At 40.9% G+C, this 15,312-nt stretch overlaps 1 protein-coding gene and 1 long non-coding RNA gene across 3 annotated transcripts in view; one reads left to right on the top strand and one right to left on the bottom strand.

Moving 5' to 3' along the window:
• The window catches only part of NALCN (sodium leak channel, non-selective), a 303,888-nt gene that overhangs the window by 119,469 nt on the left and 169,107 nt on the right, over nt 1-15,312 (top strand). For both annotated transcript variants that reach the window (XM_082701489.1, XM_082701488.1), the window contains exon 11: nt 14,106-14,237. In XM_082701489.1, the coding sequence (XP_082557615.1) occupies nt 14,106-14,237 (132 nt within the window). The remainder of the gene's footprint in view (nt 1-14,105; nt 14,238-15,312) is intronic.
• LOC309849164 overlaps nt 1-15,312 on the bottom strand; it is a 39,198-nt gene that overhangs the window by 1,950 nt on the left and 21,936 nt on the right. The window contains exon 3 of the long non-coding RNA XR_014303533.1: nt 1,645-1,776. This is a non-coding gene — a long non-coding RNA (uncharacterized lncRNA). The remainder of the gene's footprint in view (nt 1-1,644; nt 1,777-15,312) is intronic.

Here is a 15,312-nt window from a genome sequence, read left to right as displayed (position 1 = left end):
GGTCTTTTCTGTTTTCATAATAAATGAAAGTGCAGATGCCCTTAAATGCAGAACCACAAGTTCAGAGCAAGACCTGCTAGGCTATGGGTGGTCAGCTCTGTGGTAACACTTGACATTTTTAGTTGATTAACTTCATGTTAACTTCATTAACTTAATTTTGCTAGGGCATTTTTCATGGTTAGCCAGTTACTAAAGAAATTCATACCACATCTACTAAGGAACTTAGCCACGGGAGATCTATGCCGTTCCTTATAAATTCATTCCTAACTTAAGGACAAATAAACAAACCTTCTAGAGCCCCTGAAACACCCCTTGTCCCCACCTCTGTCCTGCCGAGAATGTCTTTCTGCCTCTTCTCTCTACTTCCCTGAGCACTGCTGGTAAGTTCATCATCTGGGGTCCCACCCTTTCCTGCCATTCGTCCTTATTAAGGGAACAAGATGGCTGCACGTGACAAGGAAAAGTCTGGGAATAGGGATAAGCCAAACCCTAGACCTGGTTTCCTTTTCTTTTGATGCTATAGCTGCCTCCAGCACATGACCCCTGACTCCCTCACCTCTCGCCCCTGCCTCCCCAGCTTCAGACTTCCTTACTGCACTCCGTGAGGTAACGCCCAGCACAGCATTGTTCCAGAGGGAGAATAAATCACCATACTGCAGCCTCTTAGAGGGTAGGCTCTGGAGACAGACGTATTTCAGCTCTGCTATTAATTAGTGAGACCTTGGGCATAGTGCTGTGAAATAGGGATGGCGCCTCCTTCCTCAGCTGTGAGGATTAAGAATTTACGTCCCACTCAAGAATTGTTTGGTTGCAAGGAACAGATCTGACGCTCACGGGGAGCATTTGCATGTAGTCCGACCTGCCAGAAGGCTATGCTTTCTTTGTTTTTCTCTCACTCTCTGTGGGAAGACACAGAATTTTTCATCTCTGTTTCTGTCCGTGCATCTGCCTCTGTTTTTCTCCTTGAAGGCTGGCTTTATTCTGTTTCCTTCACAGTACCCAAATGTGGCTGTTTGCCACTGAGTTTGGTGACCTGTCATTCAAGAGCGCTAAAGAGACTCAGCAAGGAAACATCCAAAGATGGGTGTGAGGCTGGAAGACTATAGTTTCATAGCAGGCCACCCAAATGGGAGCTGGGCTAGGGAGGGCTGGTCGTGGGAATGGAATGGAAGAAGCAAGTCCGCTTGAGTGAAGTATTCCCTTCAGTTACAGTAGGAACCCAAAGTAATTTTCCCTTCTTAATCCCTTCTGAAGACCATGCCTGGTCTCTTTGTCTACAGGAGCCACTGCTCAACACCCTGGGGATCTTCATGGAGCAGGTGGAGAAGGGATGTAACTTTTTGTGCATATGAGTAGTGGGACTTGACCTTGGAAGTTACTACTCAGGGGCCAGTTCCTTATTAAACTTTGAAGTCTTGCAGGGCTTGAGAACTCTTTTAAGGGCCAAGTAGACCATTATGCTCTGACCTGAAGTTCAAAGCAACCCTGTATGGGGACAGTTTCTTTGAAGAAATACCACCTACTTTCCTTGTATTTATAAGTGAATAACTTGTCAGTTAGAGCCACTTCCCAATATACTCTTCAGTCCCTTTCTTGCGTTAAAAAGCTTATGAAACAATGTGGGGACACAGATGGGAAGAATACCTCTGTAGCCACTGTTGGAAATGATCACAGCTCACACTGACGGGCCACCCCCTGCGTGTCAGCGGTGGGTTCTCGGTGCTCCCTGATGTCACGCTCACAACAGGGCCACTGACGCAGGGGTTCTCATGACCTCTGTGGAACAAATGAGGCACAGAAAGCTGAAGTAATTTTGTGCAGGTCATGTAGCTGGTGACTGACTGAGGACTATCCCCTGCAAGCTACCTCATATTTTTAACCACTTCATTTCCACACCATGTATTGTCCTCCTCCAACAGACCCCAGTTTGTTTGTCATCCAGTCATTTATCTACCTAATGATGGACACAAGGCTGGCTTTTATTGTTTTGCTCTTTTTTTTTTTTTTTAGTATTATTTATTTATCTATTTTAGAGAGACAGAGAGAGAGGGCACAAGCAGGGAAGAGGAACGGGGGGAGGAGCAGGGAGTAGAGAGGGGGAGTAGAAAAGGGAGCAGCAGAGGCAGAGGGAGAAGCAGGTTCCCCCTCTGAGCAGGGAGCCTGACATGGGGCTCAGTCCCAGGACCCTGGGATCATGATCTGAGCTGAAGGCCAACGCTTAACCAATTGAGCCACCCTGGCTCCCCTCCCCTATTGTTTCTATTGCCCACATTCTAGGCCACTGCCTGTCCCTGCCTTTTTGTGCACATGAGTGAGAAGGTTTTGAGTGTCTGTAGTTAAGAGAGCACTTGCTGGAGGAGAGAAACAGCCATAGGCTCTCTGAGACATTGCCCCACGGCTCCCCAGAATCTCATGCACTTTTTACTCCTAGCAGCAACCTGTAAAAATTCTCAGCATTTCACATCCTTGCTCACAATGATGTTATCAGACTTTTACCCCCGATGGTGTGAAGAGACAACATTCAATTTAGATCTGCCTGATTACAATCTGTGAAAGTCATGAATTTTCTGTATAGATTCGTAGGCCACTTATATTTTTTGTAGATCGCTCATTCATTCTATAGATTCTGTTGATTTTTTCCAAATGACTTTCAGAAATTCTGTGCAATTCTAAGGGGCCTATCCCTTCTGTCTAACTGAGAAGACACTGAGGTAGTAGAGAGCTACATCTGAAATTTCAGTGCTTGGTATCGGGATCCACGCTTTACTCCTCGCCCCTCTTCAGGCAGTACCGCAGCTCTGTTAGGCAACGTTACCAGCACCACGTAGAAAGTGTCTTTGGTGTGTCCTTCATTGTGCATCTCAGAAAAGGCAAAAGTTATAGTTGACTCTTTTCATATCAGCCACTTACTTAGCTGTTTAAACTACATTTTAGCCTAAGCAACAGCTGCACGAAGAGGTTGCTCTAATGCATGATAAAAAGTTCTGTTAAACGGGAACCTTGGTCCCCAGCAGCTGCTGTGACAAGCCATTTCTTTCCTGCCTCTCAGGTAGGAGTTTTCATCCCTTGAGTCTGACAGATGTGGCTGCTCCATTGAGCCATCTTCCCAAACACACGCAGTGATCTATTACTGCGAAGAAAGTCACTGACAAGAAAATGAAAGTGTGCACAAGACCCGACATGCTCGAGTCCCATGTCTTTCTGTGGCTTTGTGCGCCTCCGTCTGTAAAGAACAGAGATAATAGGCTCTTACCATAAGTGGGTCAAATGGTGGCAAAATTATTACTCTAGTGTTTTTAATGCTTTCTGAGAACATTTCCACGGAAGGCAAAGATTGGGGGAGGTGGACTGTGTGATATGTGTATTTCAAGTGACGAAGCGACATCCGAGGCAATTCGCAGACGTCTGTCTTATTAATGAACCTTCCCAGGAACCGGCAGACAATCTCAGGAATTGACTGAGCCCAGGAGAATTTCTCTTCCATCCTCTGCTGTGCTTACAGACCGAAGTGACGAGATGGTGTGGCCCAGCTGGGACTGGCCCAGGAGAACCAGGGATGATCTGCTAAATCTCCCAGAGCCTCAGTTTGCTGACTTAAAAAATGGGGATAAGGACATCTCTCAGGGATTTGTAAGGATTAGAAACAATGCGCATAAAATGTCTAATGCAGTGTGTGGGATGCAGTGGTCACAAGGTTGTGGAAACGACTGTCATTACTGGGAGCACACGCTTCCCACTGCCGCCTGCCTCAGAGTACTGTGTCTGTCCAGGAAACCTGTGCTCGTGCACTCCTGTAGTCCGACCTCCCCGCCTTGCTCCAGACCTGTTTCTGCATCTCAGGACTGTCTCAAAGAGTCCAACAGACATACACCCACTTGTTCTCCTGAGCCCATTGCCTCTCTCCTCTTGAGAAACCAAACACACCTCTCCCTGACCCATTCCCACATAGGAACTGGACTTTTCCTGCCCCATCGTCCTCCCCAAATCTGACTGGTCAGCAATTCTGTCATTAATTCAGTCTTTTCTGTTTCTTTGAATCATCCCCCCACCCCTACCCCTGTCTAATACCCCCATCTTCCAAATCAGGTCAAACAAAACTTCCTCAGTACAGTGAGTGATCTCTGACACCCCAACTCAGTTTGTTAACTTTCCTCTCTACTTCCAGTTCCTTCCATCATAGCTTTTACACAATAAGCATTTGGCAAATGTATGGGGGATTATATGTGAGTGTACGCATACACGCACTTTCATGTACAGAACTACACCACCTCACACACAGCAGACACAAATTCTCACCCCCCCATTATACAGGTGCTGGTGACACCTGTCCCAGACCCTGGTGTGTGCGCACACACTCTGGTCTTCAGTCTCTAACAGCAGAGAGACATAAAGAGTCATAAAATGACTGACTCGGAGAAAGAGTTTTGGGGGAAGAAAAGGAACAAAAAGTCTTCTATAAGAACCTGGATTGGGAATTAAAACCAGAAAGACAAAATAGTTAGAACCGAAACAGCACAAACAAAAGGTATAAGAAGATAATTGAAAGAGACCTATTATAGTCTTGAAACCAGTTATAGTTAAATTAACTAAAAAGAGATGCTGATTGTAACTTTTCTATTTTAAACATTTTGTATTTTATATATATGTGTATATATATATTTTTTTAATATATATTCTACATATTTATATATACAAATAGAATATATATATACCTCAGATAATTATATTTAGAATAGAGACCAGACATAATAAAATTAATACTATTTTTATTTATTTATCTATCTTCTATTGATTAAATGGTCTTGCGTCTTTGATTATGGGGCCTCACTGGAAGAAAGAAATATTCAGAACATCTTAAAATAATTTATGTTTCAGATTATCCCAAACTAACTTCCTATATTGTTGTATTTTTTCATCTTCCAGTTTGAATAAGTCCCATGACGCCTCGATATTTATATTAATCAGGAGATATTTGTCAACCTATGCCAGGCATTCATAATACAGTCTTTGGAGACAAATTTCCATCAAATATTTGTTACATTATCACCTTAGGAAAAAATGAAGGATACGTTGTTCTTCTTCTGAGTCTTGATTTCTGGGGTTAAATATGCAGCCAGTCTTCAGCCCAGGTTTTAGACTGCTCTGTATTTATCTCAGTGTTCAGCACAATCAGTGCCATTGAAGGGGTTGGAGGAGCCGTGTGACGCCCTCCATGCCCTACGGCTGATGACAGGTTTGGACAGAATAAAATAAAAAAGTGCCATTTCATAGTCAATATAGTTCTTGCCTATTTTTTCAATCCCTCAAATTTGTTTTTCTCACTTGCCTCAATAATTTAAGAATCTCAAAATGAATCTCCCACTTCAAGATACAATAGAGTCAAAAATTCTTGTTTAACTCTGCATTCATCAAATGTAACAACCGACGTCCTTCATTGTGTCAGATCTAAAATTTGTTGAAAATGACTGCTATTTAATCTCATTTTCAAATTTATGATTTCCCTCTTGAATTTAAAACAAAAGTGTTATGTTCACTTGTCCACCATTTAATACTAAAAATAAAAATAACATATACAAGTATATTTGAAGTGATTCTACATAGACATTTTAATTAGCTATGGGAATGTCCATTGAAGTGCCCATAGACCTTAAAATCATCATAGTTTATGGGTCCCCTGTCTAGCAGCCTTGTTGGGGACCTTCCTAACTTCTCACTGAAGTATACATGAAGACAAATTCACAGCAATACCGATGACTAAGACGAAGAAAGCACCTTTTGTCAAAATCTGGTGGGATTAACTGGAAACACTATGGGCTGTGGAAAGCTAGTGAGAAGGCAGAAAACGTTAGCACCTGCAGTCTGGCGTTTCACTTATAATTGACTTAAGTCCAAATCAGATGACCTGAGGAAGGGACAGTCACTGAGGGAGTCTTATTGCTGGAATGCATGCAGTGGCCTCATCGACCAGTCATCACTCTGGGTCCTCTTGTGCCCATGGCAGAATGGTGCAGCTCCTTGGAATACACACATAGAAGGCTATAGAACTTGAGGGGTACCAGTTGGTTAAGTGTCCTACTCATGTTTTTGGCTGAGGTCATGATCTCAGGGTTGTGAGATCAAGGCCCACACTGGGCTATGTGTTGGGCATGGAGCCTGTTTAAGATTCTCTCTCTCCCTCTCCCTCTGCCCCCCCATCTCTCTCTCTCTCTCTCTCTCTTTCTCTCTCTCTCTGTCTCTCTCTTAAAAAAAATTACTTGAACTTAAATGTTCTAATTTGTTTTAATTATTTCCCATTAACACATCTAAAAAATAGGATCAAGAGTGAGAGGGTCTGTGTGAGTGCCCTTGACATGATGTCGTGATGGGTCTCTAAGTATCAGAATGGGGTGATACTTGTGTCATCCAGCCTAGAGTAACAAGGAGGTGCCAGAGAGCTGAGGCAGCTGGCCCTGGGCCTGTGGTGTGCTCGCAGATGGTTAAGATGTTTAATAACCATCTTGAAATGGGAGAGTCCTGACTGGTAACATTTACTAATTTCCACGGTGTTCCCACTATGGCCAATTTCAGGTTAACAACATGATATTGAGCATGAAGTTGGGGAAAGATGTACACAATTGCAGCTCCAGCATACCACACGTGGGGCTGTATTCCCCAACCACCTTCAATCAGAGATGGCATATATATATACACACACACACACACCCATATATGTATTCTATACATATAGAATATATATATATATATATATGTATGGGTGTGTGTGTGTATTTATATATATATATATATATTTATTTTTATTTATATTTATATATAGTAAAATTTTTTATAATCCCATCTGAAGCACCTAATTTCCAAAGTCACTATGGAGGGGAAGAGAGAAATAGCTTGGAGAAGGCACACCCTTTCTTCATTGTCCCATTCAAAATGACACATCACTTCCATTCCATTCTGGTGATGAGAACCACTCTTCCTGCCCCATTTCGAGGTTAACAGGCTAAGTATTGTCATTAAGCTCTGTGCCTAGGGTGAGGAAACAGGCTTGGGGGGTGTATTGTCAAAGAAGCCACCCCTAAAACTTAACAGCTTGTAAAACAGACACTCATTTTTACTCACAAGTTTGTGGCTCAGCTGATCTCAGTGGGGGCACATCTTGTATCTACAGTCAGCCAGCATCCCCAGCTAGCTTATCAGCTAGCATCTCTGCTTCTGGGGCATGGTTGATGTGCAGGGTACAGGAGATGACGGGGCCCAGGGGCACCATGTGGCAAGCCTGCCTGGAATGTCGATGTGATGGTATCAGGAGTTGCAAGAATAAGTCTCAACCCCCAACTATTTTCGGAGTCTCTGTTCACATCAGCTCTGCTATTGTCTTGCCACCAAAACAAGTCACGGGACTAAGTCAAGAGTCAGAGTAGGGTGCACTGCTGAGGCCCTGGAGACAGGGAGGTACATTCCAATTCCGGCTCTGTCACATGAACTAGAAGAAGTGTGAGTCACTGACTTGTTAGCATTATAGTTGGTCCTTCTTAGTAGCATTTCTTTTCCACTGAGCATACACTTACTTTTCATTAAAATCGAATACCCAACTTTTGTAGCAACATGGACGGGACTGGAAGAGATTATGCTGAGTGAAATAAGTCAAGCAGAGAAAGCCAATTATCATATGGTTTCACTTATGTGTGGAGCATAACAAAAAGCATGGAGGACATGGGGAGATAGAGAGAAGGGGGTTGGGGTAAATTGAAAGGGGAGGTGAATCATGAGAGACTATGGACTCTGAAAAACAATCTGAGGGGTTTGAAGTGGCGGGGGGGTGAGAGGTCGGGGTACCAGGTGGTGGGTATTATAGAGGGCACAGATTGCATGGAGCACTGGGTGTGGTGAAAGATAATGATACTGTTATGCTGAAAATAAATAAATGAAAAAAAATCGAATTTGTCTTACACAGTGGAGTCAGCATTGAAAAATATTCATAACAGTAATATTTGCCTGGCAATTTATGATTTAACTTCTAACCTTACTATTACAGAGTAGAGTGAAAGATAGGCAGGCTCATGCTGACCAAGAGATGAAAGTGTCTTACTAACCTCCTCTTCCTTCTTTCTACAATTTGACTTCCATCTTTGGGAAGTACCCCCAGCTTGCCATCCAGAAAAGAGAACAACCCAGTCAGGGCTTGACTGACTCACAGATATCATAGACTTTCAGTACCTTTGAGGGAAGTCACTTGTGGATTTCCGTCTATCCTGTGGCTCTCCAGGGGCAGACGCATGGGAAAGGCAGAGTTTCTAAGGACATCTACTGGTTCTGTTTTTAAATCTTGTTATAAAGGTACTTGCTTTTTTTTTTTTTTTTTTAACAATTCTCTATATCAGACAGCATTATTTTATATATCGATTAGAGAAGTAACATACCCAAATGTCTTCTAAATACGGGAAGAGAAAAATGCCCCACTTGCTCATGAGAGATGTATTTTAGGTTTTATGTACTTGGTCTTTTACATTATGCTCTTGTTCTTATGCTCATGGCTCTGTGCCCGTAAGATGGTTTCTGAGGATATTATCATGTAATTGCAATGTTCCAAATATGTTTCTTTTGAGGTCTAATTAAAACAGTTTTTAGTACATGGCTGATACAATGTACAATGCATGCAATTTGTTTACCAAGGTAGGATATTTTATTCTTTCAAGCAGCAATTTAAAGAAAGATTTGATTTCTGAGCTGCTGTACTATTCATTATCTTAATTTATCCTCATTGTGGCCTCCAAGGCCACAGTTTTGATGAATGCTTGCTTGCAGAGTCTTCAGAATCTTTAAGGTACTCTTTTATAGGCAAAATTACTGAACAAATTAATAGACAAAGCTCCTATGAAGCACTCAAGCTAAAATTGGGATGGCATAAGACTTCCCTAAAAGTTTATACACTTTCATGGTCCTTCTCAAGAGTGGTTATCTCTTTGGTTTGATTTCTTGCATTGTGCCTTCTTACATTCCCCACAAGCAACTGATTCTTTTTTTTTTTTTAACTATAAAATAGTAAGCATTATTTTTAATAAATGAGGACATTAAAATTCAGAAATGTCACATAACTTGTAAAAGTTGGCTAACACAGTTCTCCTAGTTTTTTTTTGTTTTTTTTTTTTTACTATATATAGTACTTTTTTTTTTTTTTAATTTTTATTTTTGATAAACATATATTTTTATCCCTAGGGGTACAGGTCTGTGAATCACCAGGTTTACACACTTCACAGCACTCACCAAAGCACATACCCTCCCCAATGTCCATAATCCCACCCTCTTCTCCCAAACCCCCTCCCCCCAGCAACCCTCAGTTTGTTTTGTGAGATTAAGAGTCACTTATGGTTTGTCTCCCTCCCAATCCCATCTTGTTTCATTTATTCTTCTCCTACCCACTTAAGCCTCCATGTTGCATCACCACTTCCTCATATCAGGGAGATCATATGATAGTTGTCTTTCTCTGCTTGGCTTATTTCGCTAAGCATGATTCACTCTAGTTCCATCCATGTTGTCGCAAATGGCAAGATTTCATTTCTTTTGATGGCTGCATAGTATTCCATTGTGTATATATACCACATCTTCTTGATCCATTCATCTGTTGATGGACATCTAGGTTCTTTCCATAGTTTGGCTATTGTGGACATCAAGCAACTGATTCTATCTCTACTTTTAAATGCTTAGAGTGCTTTCAAATACAGTAATAATAATAGTAAGCGTCCTGAGTGCAAGATGCTGGCTATGGGCTAGACTCTATGCCAAATAGTCTCATTTATATTCCCGTTACCACCTAGAGATGTAGGTGCTCTCACATTTATTTCTCTTGTGTGAACACTAAGTCACAAGAGGTTAAGTTCAAGATTTGAACTCAGCTCAGCCTGTCTTCAAAACTGACACTTTTTTCCCCACCCTGGAGATGGTACCCCCTTCTGTAAGAAACGGGTCATCTTCATATTTCAAATACAAGGCTCTTAAACTTGTTCCCTCTATTTAATCACAAACACTTAGCAAAGGAGCTGCTGTTCTTTCTTCTTTAATACACAGAGCAGCATCAGAGGCATTTTGACTGCCTGTTAGAAGGTAAGAGGGCACCAACTTTGGACTCAAAATATCTGAGGCTAGTTTCTAACTCTATGAGTTTACAAGTCTACTTATCCTTACCCTGTACTTTCTTCAGTTGTGAAAGAGGATCACAAAACAGCTAGCTATCACACGGGGCTGTTGATTAAATGAGATCTTCACATCAGCATGCAACATGCTTGGGGAAACTTGCCACAAACCAAGCACTCAAATGGTGGTCCTGTTTTGATAATACATCTTGGTGTCAATTTGAATTGAGTGAGGATCCCCGTTCATATTTGGTGAAGACTTCACAGTCTCTTGGGAACATTCCTTTCATGGTTAGTTACTCGGAACTAACATAAAGAAAAGCAACATTTCTCGTTCTTCTGCTTGAAGTGGGACTCAGTGTCATGCTACAGATCCATTGTCTCATTACAGGTTCTGAAACAAAGTTAAGCTGTAAACCTTGGTTGCCATAATGGGTTTACATTTGGGGTAATGAAGTTTACAGAGACCCCTGCTGGCATATCACCTTGGGTGAAGCCCTTTGGGGAGGTAGAATTTCCTAGTGCTGAAACCAGTCAGGTTTCAGAGGAGACGACTGAACTGGTGTATGCCAAAATCACAAACAGTATTTGTATCAGATTCCTATTCTGATGTAACACATTACCGCAAACTGACAGACTTACAACAACATATTATTTGTAGTTCTGTAGGTCAGAACTCCATAATGAGTTTCAGCTCATTAAAATGAAGGTCTCGGGAAGACTGCATTAGTTCTGGAGGTTAGGGAAGACACAGTTTTCTTGCCTTTTCCAGATTCTAGACACGACCTGACTTCACGAAAGAGTCTATGATGGGGTCTTCATAAAACTCACCCAAATGATTAAAAAGCCAATGCATACTTTGGTCTTTGGGAACCTGGTATAGGTGGGTTTTAATCTTGGAGTTGGAGAGTGGGGGAAGGTAAGCATTCATTTTGTGATGGCCTAGCCTAACATATTACCATAATATCCAGCAAGTACTACTCTATTCCACTCAGTGACTACAGACTTTCAGAGTCATGAAATTGTGAATTTGTGAAAAAATGTATAGGTCACCTAGTTTAAACTGCTACTCAAGGAGTGTCCCCTACAACAGAACCTCTCACACTTTAATACACACATTAATTATCGGTAACCTTGTTAAAAATGCAGATTCTGATTCAGTAGGTCTGGGATAGGACCTGAGAACCTGAATTTCTTTCTTTTTTTTTTTTTTTTTTTGTTAATATACAATGTATTATTTGTTTCAGGGATACAGGCCTGTGATTTATCAGTCTTACACAATACACAGCACTCACCGCAACACATACCCACTGAGAGTCCATCACCCAATTACCACATCCCTCCTACCCCCCTCCACTCCAGCAACCCTCAGTTTGTTTCCCGAGATGAAGAATCTCTTATGCTTTGCATTTCTAATATGCTCCCAGGAAACTCCTGGTCCAAGGACCACACATTGGCTAGTAAACTTCTTGAGCATTCCTGACAGATACTATTGCCTTGGGGATGGTTCTGTTACAGTCTTTCCTTTGTATTTTGGTAATTCCAACTGTCACACACAATTGTTTTTTTCTTGGATCAAAGCCAAACTAAAAATACATGCAAAATTTGTCTGATTAAACCAAAATAACATTGCAATTGAAGGGAACCTTTAAAAGTTGAATATATATGCAGGATTCAAAGAGTTTTATGTTATGTAGAGAAATATATACATATATGTATAAATACATACACACACATGCATATGTGTGTTTATAGGTGTGTGTGTATATATATATATATATATATATATATATATATATATATATCATATCCGTGTTAAATGATTCTGAAAAATCTCAAGTTATATATTTTGTGGAACTGACTCAACTTTAACATTTCTCTTTACATTAATTTTTATGAAAAAATAAAAAATCAAAGGGTGTAAATTTGTACTGCACTATAGATCCAAGCATGAGTCTAACTGTAATGTTTCTAGCCTTCTGTTTAATTAAGGAAAACGACAGCCAGCCAACATCTGTTGGATTGAATTGAGCTGACGTGGACCGTGTCACTAACTCTCACTTCAAAGCCAGAGTTACTGGCTCTAATGTTCAGATTTAGCTACTGCACATACTGATCACCTTAATTCTTATTTAATATTTGAAAGTTATTACTTTGGAGAAAGTCGGCTAAGCAGTAGTGATTATAGTGTATCAAAATCCATTGTAAGTGATTATTTTAATGACTCTGTACCAACAGGGACACGTAGACATTCAGACAAAAAACAACCTAATTATAATGACAGCACCAAAGTGAAGCTGTGACAGTTACAAAACCAATTTAAAAGTTTTTTTGACAGCCATGGCTAAAAGCTTTGTTTGGATCTTTCAGTAATAACAGTTTACTTAAGACACAAATCTACAGCTAAGGAAAATAGGAAGAGAGAGTTGTGGCTTTTCTGTCATGCAGATAAAGAAGAACTCAGTTGAAATGTTTTTAATAGAACCTTATGTGGAAAAGAGTATAGAAAGGGAATAATAGTTATGGAAGGCGACTCTCAGAATTCAAGAGAGGCCAAATAACAATACAAATTCTAATGAGAATAGAAACATGCCGACTGATTTGCTTATCAAGATTATGAAGGTCAGTAGTTCCTGTGAGGAAGTGATGTGCCTTTAAATATGTCAGTTGGCAGTCCTGGAATTTGATTTCGTATCACCCGTAAAATAAAGTCAGAGGCACATGGATATAATGCTTCCACAGCCACAGTGACAAAGACCCTTACTAAGTATCTGCTTTTCTGATAACTCCGACATCTCTCAAATTATTAAATCTTATCACTTTTATTTATCTCCCTTGGTCCTGGACTCCATCAAATATAAGACATAATTAATTCTTTGACCTTGGGCAGTTACCTTGCCATTCTTGGACGGGGAAAGAAAAAATGCCTGGATTCACAAAATTGCACTTATTTTTATTGCAAAGTTTTATAGAACATTTAATATGCAAGCCCTGCTCTAAGTGCTTTACAAATATTGATTCATTTAAAATGGTACAAACTTTTGGAGGGGCCACTGTTATTTCTACTTTACTGATGAGGAAGACAGCTCAGAGAGGCTTAGCTAGCTTACCCAGGGCCGCAGACTTTGGATGTGGTCGAATCTCTGCTCCGTGCAGTTTGGCTCTGAGCCCATGTCCAGTGACAAGTGTGGGGTATTGACGGCCGTGCGAAGTCACATATGTGGGCGCATAAGACAGCAGCTCAGAGGAGGCAGCCCTGTTTCTCTTTTCCCATCCCCAGGTTCTGCTTTAGTTAGGTGATTTTCGTTGCAACAATTGAAGCGTTCTCAGGTCAGATCACATGTAAGGATCCATGCCCCCACATGCCAAGAAGAAACAAGACCTCCGCACGTGGCAGCGTTAGTCTCCGGGCATCCCTTGATGCCAAGGGATGTGATTTAGTGGTTTGTTGTTACACACTCAGGTCCTTTCCATAAGCCAGCTTCTCTCTCCTTTTTTGGCGAGGCCTTCAGCCTGTCCTCTCTCCTTTTATATATTGTCTACCCCACCATGAAAGGACTTTAGACAGACTTGGATATGGAGCCTACTTCTACTGTGCACTTGCTGTGTGATCTTGGGCAAATGACTTAATCTCTCTGAACTCACTGGAAAAACTGAGTAATGTATCCTGCTGTGTAGGGCTACGGTGCAGCTGAAAAGAACTAAAGTAAATAGCATGGTTAGAGTGTGGCCGGGAACTTTGTAAGCATTGAATACAAGCTAGCCATCATAATAAGAGCCATTATTTTTGAATGCCTAATTATGCCACCTCCGTGTAGCCCACAGACTTGGGTCCAAATTGTGGTTCCACCTGCAAGACTTGTGTGATAGTGAGAAAGTTATTTAACTTTGCTGAGCCTCTGTTTCATCTCTCTAAAATTGGGGTAACTGCCCAGAGTGGCTTCTGTCTTTGTTTAGAGTTTGTCTGTTTTCCCTCCTCAGCAAATGATGCGCTCGTCCGTTTTCCACATGTTCATCCTGAGCATGGTGACTGTGGATGTGATAGTGGCCGCGAGCAACTACCACAAAGGAGAAAGCTTCAGGAGGCAGTACGACGAGTTCTATCTTGCAGAGGTAAGCGGCCAGCTCAGGGGCCCCTCAGTGTGCAAGGTGAAGTTCAGCCTCAGACAGTGCCTTTTACAAGTAGGAAAATTTACATCAGTTCCTTAAGTACTTGACTTTGACCAAAGCTGAATCATTGTCTGCTTCTTAAATGCTTCTTTGGTCATTGTGTTGCTGGGCTCATTCTCTGTCACCCTCCGATTTGCATCACATTGCCAGGGAAACTCCTCTCTCCTGCTCTTACTTACTCTTCAGCACTTGCTCTTGTGTGCTCCCCCTTTCTCACTTTGTGTTCGTCTGTTTCCTACTACGGGTGGGCAAGCACAGATTCAAAAGACGATAAGTAAGCCAGTTAGTTCAATAATACCACAGAGAGGGCAGGAGGGAAATTGAACAATGCCATGTGATAATTTCTGTGCTAGAAACTGAGGTGTTACCCTCTGCGCTGAAGATTCCAAGGAGCAGGTAGGCTTAGTGATTAAATAAGCATCTTCTAGCGCCCTACATACCATCCTAGAGTTTTGGAATAGTTCTTCTTATTGATTGAGTGACTTTGTTAATAGTTGATTCTTAAAAATTTTAATGGCATCCAGAGACCACTTTTTTATTGTGAAAAATTATTTCTAAGATACACATTAGAATTCAGTGATACATGTTTGTGGAAAAATTGGTTGACATATGACCCTTTCAAAACCCTTTTATCTTTTAAGCGAGGTATACATACACAGCTGAACTACACTTTAAGAAATAGGATATATGAAAAAGTAAACTTAAAAGACAGAAAAATAATAATTTGACTATTTTTATTATAAAAGCATTTTCCATGTTAAAAAAAATCAATTTGCCATATAAGTGAGTTCTCTGAGATATCTAGAATTCTTCCAGTACATTTAAAGATGGATTTGGTTAATAAAAATTCAATCCACTCACACATAAACTTTTCAGAAAAAGAATTGATGGCATATACCTATTAAATGTTAACATCCATGTGGGTATCAAGAAATTTTTAAGGAGTCACTTATGAATTCCCCTCTTCTTGGAGGTTTGTTGTCTGTAAGAAAATATTTAAACTTCTACTGTGATGTAA

This window comes from Mustela nivalis (assembly GCF_964662115.1).
Source record: "Mustela nivalis genome assembly, chromosome: 15".
In the NCBI taxonomy this organism is placed as follows: Eukaryota; Metazoa; Chordata; class Mammalia; order Carnivora; family Mustelidae; genus Mustela; species Mustela nivalis.
This window is presented reverse-complemented; position numbering and strand designations above follow the sequence as displayed.